The following is an 8,148-nucleotide window of genomic DNA, read 5'->3' on the forward strand; positions in this document are numbered from 1 at the left end:
TTTTTGCTTTTGAGACCCCAGGTCTTAAAACTGGGTGCAACTTTTGTATTAAGATTTCCATGCAAGTGTTTGGGGCTCCTTAATGTGCGTAATAGCGCACGCTAATTTGCCGGCCGTGCTAGCCGCTACCTCCTCCTCTTGAGCAGGCAGTAGTTTTTTGGCTAGCACGGGGGTTAGCGCGCGCTATAAAGGTGCGTGCGATAAAGCCGCTAACGTGGCTTCGTAAAAAGAGCCCTTGGTTAATTTTAAAGGAATTAGATATATTTTCTTTGAGTCCACACAGTTATCTAGATTTTTTGTAGACAATGCAGTGGTGATAGCGAGTACCCCTATCAATAGACAAGTGTAACGCTCTTTTCTTATTTTAATTATGATGAAGTAACAAAATCTGACTATTTGTAACTCCTTCTCCATTTATTATGGACTAATGCAGTGGTTCCCAACCCTGTCCTGGAGGACCACCAGGCCAATTGGGTTTTCAGGTTAGCCCTAATGAATATGCATGAAGCAAATTTGCATGCCTATCACTTCCATCATATACAAATCTCTCTCATGCATATTCATTAGGGCTAGCCTGAAAACCCGATTGGCCTGGTGTTCCTCCAGGACAGGGTTGGGAATCACTGGACTAATGTATAGTAGAAACACACTATGCTTTCCTTTCTATTGTATTAAGAAAATACTTTCTGTGATACTGCTATTTTCAATATGACTTGTGATCATAAAAAAACTGAAATTCAATAAAGAATAAATGCAAAAAAAAAAAGAAAAAGAAGAGATTAATATGTTACAATCTAACCAGTCTGACTTTTGCCACCACTATGGCACGGAAATAGCCTTTCTTGGCATTGCCATCTCTATTCCAACAAATGTAGTTCATACTAGAAAACTTAAACTAAGGGCTCCTTTTATCAAGGCGCGCTACGGGGGGTAAGCGCATCGGACATTTCATCACGCAGCAGCCTAAAATCCTAACGCCTCGTCAATGGAGGCATTAGGTACTAGCACAGCATGCGGTTTAACGCGTGGTATTCCGCGCATTAAACCGCTACCGCACCTTTGTAAAAGGACCCCTAAAACTTAGATTTAGAGACTGGGTCATCACCAATAGGAGCTCGACTCGGTTAACAGTAATCAAAAAGAGAGATTAAAAATTTTTTAATATATATATATATAGAACTAATTTCAAAAGTGTTTAGAAAACAGAAATGTCTTTAAAGCTTCCGAAATGAGGGAAAAAGGATTTGAGCTTCTTAGTGGATTTGGCAAATTATTCCAAAGCTTAGCAATTTGAAAGAAAAAAATTTACTACATTTTCTGAGAGATTTGGATTTAACCTTAAAAGAACGGAAAGAGTTTCAATTTTGACAGGTTGTTGTTTTTTGTTTTGCAAGGTGTGATCTACATACATTCCAATATAAAGGAACAAGGGTAATAAAGATACCAAATAAGATATTAAATGCAATACAGATACACTTGAATTGAATTCTAAGATGCCTTTTGACCCCTCCACAGCCTTTGCTTTAATGACCATTTTGCATTAACTCAACAGACCTCAGGAGATTGGACTAACTGGAATGATTTCATTCTTTTCTTACGGAGAGAACTTTTCTTGTACAACATTATGACACTTTTCTACCCTGCATCCCCTTACCTGGACACCATACTTTCAAATATTAAACTTTAGAATCTTTTTACTAAACCACTAGAAACATTTGTAGTTACCATGGCTTAATGTGGAAATATACTGCATTTTATGTGGCAACCAGTGGGGGCAGCACTAGCATTTTCTTATTCTGGTCCCGTGTTAAAGTGCAAATTAGCAGTGGGCAGAATCAGTCCACAGTTAACACAGGAGGAGATAAGTACTCCTGCGTTAACTGTGCATTAGCCTGTTAGCATACGGTAAGTGTAAGACATGGAATCATACCCTGTGCAATACTCCCCTTAACTCCCCTGCCCCCACTCACTATGCCATAGCTACTGAAGGGGATAGACGAGGAGCGATTGTTACGCCTCCCGAGGCATCAATCCAAAGTTCATAGAGCTCCTCTCTCTACTTTGATTCAATCTATGGATTTCACTCCTTATTCATATGTAGATGACATTCAGGTTCTCATTAGGTTTATATTGTGTTTAGTTTTTAAAGCTTTGCATGTAGGGTAGTCTCTTTATTTAGTTGCAATTACTGTACCTCTTATACACCATCATGAGATTTGCGCTCTTTGGACTCTAATCACCTCCACTAGCTCATTATGGATCCACACGTAAATCTGCTTAGTTTTTTTTCTTTCTCCATATCTTTGGAATAGTCTACCAGCTTATATGTGTGCGGAACTTTCTTTCCCTAAATTTAAATCTCTTGTGAAAACTTATTTTCAAAAACCATTTGGTGTTTCCTTAACTTAAATTTTTAGTGATTATGGCTTGCAATTTGGAGAACTGTAAGAATGGTTAAGTTTATAATATTTTTTGGGAATTTTTTTAATTTTAACATGTTTTATTGCCTCCATGGATCTTAGGCCTAGATTTACTAAACCTCTCCATTGTTGGGCGATCCGTGGCTGAGTCTTGCCGGGCAACTGATTCACAACAGACTCTGCATACAAATGTGGTGTCTTGCAAAACACTTGTAAACCAAGTTACTTGCAATCCAAGGTTTTACTATAATGGGTATTAAGATAATACAGTGGAATTTTGGATGCTATATACAGCAGTTTAGTGAGGGAGGGAGGTGCCTGGGGTGGTGGCACTCAGCATCACTACTCCATGCGCCTCCTGAACTCGGCCCCCCCATATTCCTTCCCCGCCATGTATATCCCCATCATACCTCTTCAAATGATCACCAGCAGTGAGCAACATCTCTGACTTGCTGCTCGTGCAGGCCTCAGCTGTCCCTCTGACATCACTTCCTGGTTGTAGGCTGGTTGTAGGCCCAGGAAGTGATGTCAGAGGGAGAGCCGATGCCATTGCGAGCAGCAAGCTAAAGATGCCGCTTGCTGCTAGCAATCATCTGAAGAGGTATGCTGGGGATATACATGGCGGGGAAAAAATATTGGGGGTGGGGGGCGAGTGGAGGCGCATGGAGTAGTGATGCTGAGTGCCACCGCCCCAGGCACCTCCCTCCCTCACTACACTGCTGTATAGAGCATCCAAAATTCCACTGTATTATCTTAATACCCATTATAGTAAAACCTTGGATTGCAAGTGTTTTGCAAGACAAGCAAAACATCTTATTAAATTTTAACTTGGTATACAAGCAAAGTCTTACAATACGAGTAGGTATAGTATTTTGTATTAAAGTTTTGGGGTTGTGGAACGAATCTTCTGAGTTTCCATCATTTCTTATGGGGAAATTTGCTTTGATTTACGAGTGGTTTGGATTACATGCATATTTTCGGAACAAATTATGCTCGTAAACCAAGGTTTTACTGTACTTTAATTTAATTTCACAATCTGTTTTATTCATTACCATAATGAACTTTAGTTTGTCTTATTCAAATCTACTGAACACCAAGCTCATGTTTCTTTAATTGCTAATTTACATACTACTGAAAATAATATTTAACAAACATATGAATAATACACAATTTTTACTCTTTTTCAATTCACTCAATAATACTAAGCATTCTAATGTTCAATTAATTTGTTTGTATTCACGATATATCCAATTGCTCTGGTTTTTTTATTTTTTTAAATAGTACTGATAAACTATTGCGGGGCAGCCATCATTGTTGGGGGTGGGGGAGCGGGGACCCGTGGTTGTCATTGGGGGTGCAGCAGCTCGGGAGGGGGGGCCTTGGCTCAAGATTTTTTTTTTAATGGGGCAGATATTTATGCACAGCATCTGTTCCCATTAAAAACTTGTATCATAGACGTACAGAAATTATGGCAAATGCAGTACAAATTGTAACTTGTTAACTGTATATTTAACCTGTAACCCATTTTGAGCTCTTTGGGGACAAAGGGGTAGAAAATGAATGAAATAAATAAATACTAATTCTCAGATTTTCTCTAGATAGCCTCCTCCGAGAGTTCTAAATTAGAGAATGACACGGTGACAAAATTCATCACCGTTTCCGTCCCTGCGGATAACCGCGGGAAACCATCTTCATGTTATTCTTTAAGGAGAGAGGGAAGAATCAGAGTATGAATGGCCACAACCACTGATCCGCAAGCTTTGTTTTGAAGAATGCTGGTGTAGAAGGACTGAGGTTGAAACAGACACTACAGAATGACAGTCTCTGGTATCCAGAGCAGATATTGTGATGTCATAATGCCTCATTCCACCAAAGCCTAAGAACAAATCACATCAGTGATGTCACAATGGCTTCATTATCCTTGGCTCACATAAGCACAGCCACTGACCCACAAGCTTTGCTTTGAAGAATGCTGGTGTAGAAGAACTGAGGTTGAAATAGACACTAGAAAATGACATGGGATTATTTCCCGCGGTTATCCGCGGGGATGGGGACAGTGATGAATTTTGTCACCGTGTCATTCTCTATTCTAAATATGTTGGACAGGGAGAAAATTGAGCTAGATTAATTGGAACTAATGTCTCTTCCACAAAAACCAGCAATGGGCTTTCTCTTTCGTCGCTTAAGACATAGGGCTCCTTTTAGCAAGCCACACTAGCGGGGTTAACGCGCGTGACTTTTCATCACGCACTAACCCCCGCGCTGGCCCAAAACTACCGCCTGCTCAAGAGGAGGTGGTAGCGGCTAGCGCGGCCAGCGGTTTAACGCGTGCTATTACACGCGTTAAACCGCTAGCGCAGCTTGATAAAAAGAGCCCATAGTTATTTAAAAACGCAGACACACATAAGCATTTTTAGCAAACATTTATTGACTGTCAAATTATAAGCAAACTTTGGTAAGTTTCTCGCAGAATGTGTACATTAAATACATTTACTTTTGTAAAGATACAGTGTTTCAAAATAAAAACCTACAAAAGGTTGAAATGGAAAATATTTGACTTGCATTTCCATCAAACATATTTTACAAAGATAATGTTTTTCAGCAAAATATGCTTTCTGCCTTGCAGAATAAAACGGTATGGTGGCCATGTTAGGTCACTTTTCAACGTAATATATAGAAATAAAACAAAACCATAAAGGAAATAAGGTTATACCTTTTTTTTTTTCTTGGACTAACTTAATGCAAACCCCTTTTTCTTTAGATCAGAGGTAACATGGATTCCAGAAAGATTGGAGGCGTCTGAGTCTCTGTCTGTCTTTGTGGGCGCTAAGGCTACTTTTCTCAACTTTTTGCTGCACACACTTGGAGCTCCTTTTATCAAGGCATGCTACGGGGGGGGGGGGGGGGGTTTAGCGCGTCGGACATTTCATCAAGCGCTAATCTCCGCGGCACGCCAAAAAACTAACGCTTCGTCAATGGAGGTGTTAGTGACTAGCGCGGCAGGCGGATGAACGCGCGGTATTCCACGCATTAACCGCCTACCGCACCTTGATAAAAGGAGCCCTTGGTGGTAAGCTAAATTTGCTACCAGCTGGATATGCCGTGCAACTTAAAGATGCAGAAAAGCATGCAACACGCACACACAAACTTAAAGGCACACACATGCAGAAGCACATGCTCTCTCTCTCTCTCAGCTAAAACATATTAGGGTTATGAAAGAACATTGAAATCGTAACTGAGGACTGCTTTTACTAAGCAGCATTAGAGTTTTTAGCGCATGCAGCATTTTAACACATGCTAAACCTGCGCGACGCGGCTAGAACTAATGCCAGCTCAAAGCCGGCGTTAAGGTCTAGCGCGCATGGCAATTTAGCGTGCGATATTCCGCACGTTAAAGCCCTAATGCGGCTTAGTAAAAGGAGCCCTGGGTGAAACAAAGAAAAAAAAATCGCCAGTTGTGGAACGGGAGAAGCTACAAACTTCAACGCTGCCTAGAGGGCTAACTGTGGCAGACCACTGTAATAACAGGACAGCACTGCCAGACGCCCACGAGGTCCCCAAGCAATGTCCACAGTCGGCATATACAGATTATAGATATTAGCTGGCTGGACAAACGTGCGCTACCGAGCGCAGTTTTCTAAAGCTGGAACTAAAATGGTGGGGGGAGGGCAAACAACAGGCAGAGGACTTTGCTTGGTGTCAAGCTCAATTATTTGAAGAAAAAAACTAAACCACAAAACAACAAAACATTGGGGTCCTTTTACAAAGGCGCGGTAGTGGTTTAACGCGCTGTACCGCGCTAGTACCTAACGCCTCCATTGACCAGGCGTTAGGATTTTAGGCTGCCGCGGGGGTTAGCGCGCGATGAAATGTCCGACGCGCTAATCCCCCCCGTAGCGCGCCTTGATAAAAGGAGCCCATTGTACCGGGATGCTGCTGCGCTAGTGAAGTTAATTATTAGTAAGGTACGTTCCGACTTAAGACAGCAAAACTGAAGAGCAAACATTAAACCCGAATCAGGTGCTGGATTAAAGCGCAATAACGTTTCGTGATCATTTTAGTGTTAGAGTAAGCAGCGAGGGGCCACCACAGAGAATTTCTCAGGCACTGAAAGATCGAAACTGGGATTCATAGTCATCGCTAGGGATATAGTCGGGTTATAAAACGCAATTCTTGAAGCTTAGAGAACGTCTTTCAGTCAAATACCTGAGCAGCCGAACGTCGATTTTGTGTTACAGATCGTTGCCCATAACATGCAGTTACATAAAATCAGAGTCAATCTTTTCACGTCGATTATAAAAAAAAAAAAAAAATAATAATAAAAATATTATAATAGCATAGATCTTTAAAAAAAGAGGTCCTCTTCCAGTCGGGGGACCCGTTGGTGCCAACCATTTCATGGCTGCCTAGGTGAGCAGCGATCTCTTTGAAAGTCTCACAGAGCGTCTTCAGGCTGCTAAAGAGACCCCCAGGGCGCGGCCTAAGGTGCGCGTCTGGGGCTTTTCGGCCAGGACTAAAGTTGGTCCCGGTCTCCAGTTGGTCCCTCCTTGGCAGTAGCAGTTACTCTTGGTGTCCATTCCCGAGGGAATCCTCCCGTTGAGTTCTTAAGCCAGCAGGTCCTTGACGTCCCTCACCACCCCCCTCAGTCCCCCCCCCCCACCCCTCAGACATAATTCTTTTTGTCGTATTCCCCGTTGGAAGCGGGTCTCCTGGGGGCCGAGTACTTGACCGGGAAGGCGTTTTCTTCGCGGGGGTTGCACGAGCAGCAGAGCAGCGCCCCCCCCAGCAGCAGCAGGGCCGTGGCCGCCCAGCCGATGTACAGAGACGCCCCCATCTCCCTCTTCTTGGAAAGGTCCACCGTGGGGTCGTAGAAGTCCCTGATGATGACGTTGGCGAACCAGCAGACGGGGATGAGCAGCAGCAGCCCGCAGAGGATGAAGGCGGCCCCTCCGATCACCACGAGCCAGGACTTGGCTTTGCCTTCCCGGACGCAGTTGGTGCACTGGGCTCCGATCACGGCCACCATGAGCCCGATGAGCCCCAGGAGGCAAGCCAGGACGGCGAAGGCTCGGCCAGTCTGCAGCTCCTTGTTGAGGGCCAGCAGCGACTCGAAGACTTTGCACTGCATCTGCCCGGTGCTCTGCACCACGCAGGTCATCCAGAGCCCCTCCCAGGTGATCTGGGCCACCACGATGTTGTGGTCCATGAAAGCCGTCACTTTCCACATGGGCAAAATGGAAGCCAGGATGGCCCCCACCCAGCCCAGGACGCAGAGCCCCAGTCCCAGGATCTCCAGGGCTGCGGAGGCCATGGCGCGTCCCAAGTCGAGCCGAGGGGAGCGGCAAAGTTCGGCAGCCTGGGCTCTCTAGTCCGGGGGGCTCCTCGTTAAAAAGCCACTGGGCAGGGCTTTCCGAGCAGCGAGGGGCCGGGGCGCTGACCAGTCCGAGAGGACAAGCCAGCCATCTGCGACCAATGGGAGCTCGGGAGCTGGCAGATGAAAGGAAACCCACCAAAAGGAGGGACTGGGAAGTGGAGCAGAAAAGGGAGGGAGGGAGAGGAGCGCCTGATGGAGCAGGGAAGAGAGAGAAGTAACAACCCCCCCAAACGATTATGCGTTTCTGAAGGGTGTCTGTGCCCTGATTTCAGAACATTTCTTGTTATGATAAGCTCTTGGGGGGGGGGGGAGCACGGGGTTTGTCAGCCCAACCACCTCGTTAAGAACCGTTAC

General features: G+C 44.5%; 1 protein-coding gene across 1 annotated transcript; it reads right to left on the minus strand.

The window, feature by feature from the left end:
- Positions 1–7,083: 7,083 nt before the first annotated feature.
- On the minus strand, positions 7,084–7,842 carry CLDN5 (claudin 5). The gene has a single exon (XM_033956506.1). The coding sequence runs from the start codon at positions 7,729–7,731 to the stop codon at positions 7,084–7,086; it is 648 nt and encodes a 215-aa protein (XP_033812397.1). The 5' UTR covers positions 7,732–7,842.
- Between the last annotated feature and the right edge of the window lie 306 nt (positions 7,843–8,148).

This window comes from Geotrypetes seraphini, chromosome 8 (genome assembly GCF_902459505.1).
Source record: "Geotrypetes seraphini chromosome 8, aGeoSer1.1, whole genome shotgun sequence".
Taxonomy (NCBI): Eukaryota; Metazoa; Chordata; class Amphibia; order Gymnophiona; family Dermophiidae; genus Geotrypetes; species Geotrypetes seraphini.

What these genes read in the sequence shown, in the direction of transcription:
- CLDN5 (XM_033956506.1), bottom strand. Translation starts at nt 7,731, where the DNA reads ATGGCCTCCGCAGCCCTGGAGATCCTGGGACTGGGGCTCTGCGTCCTG.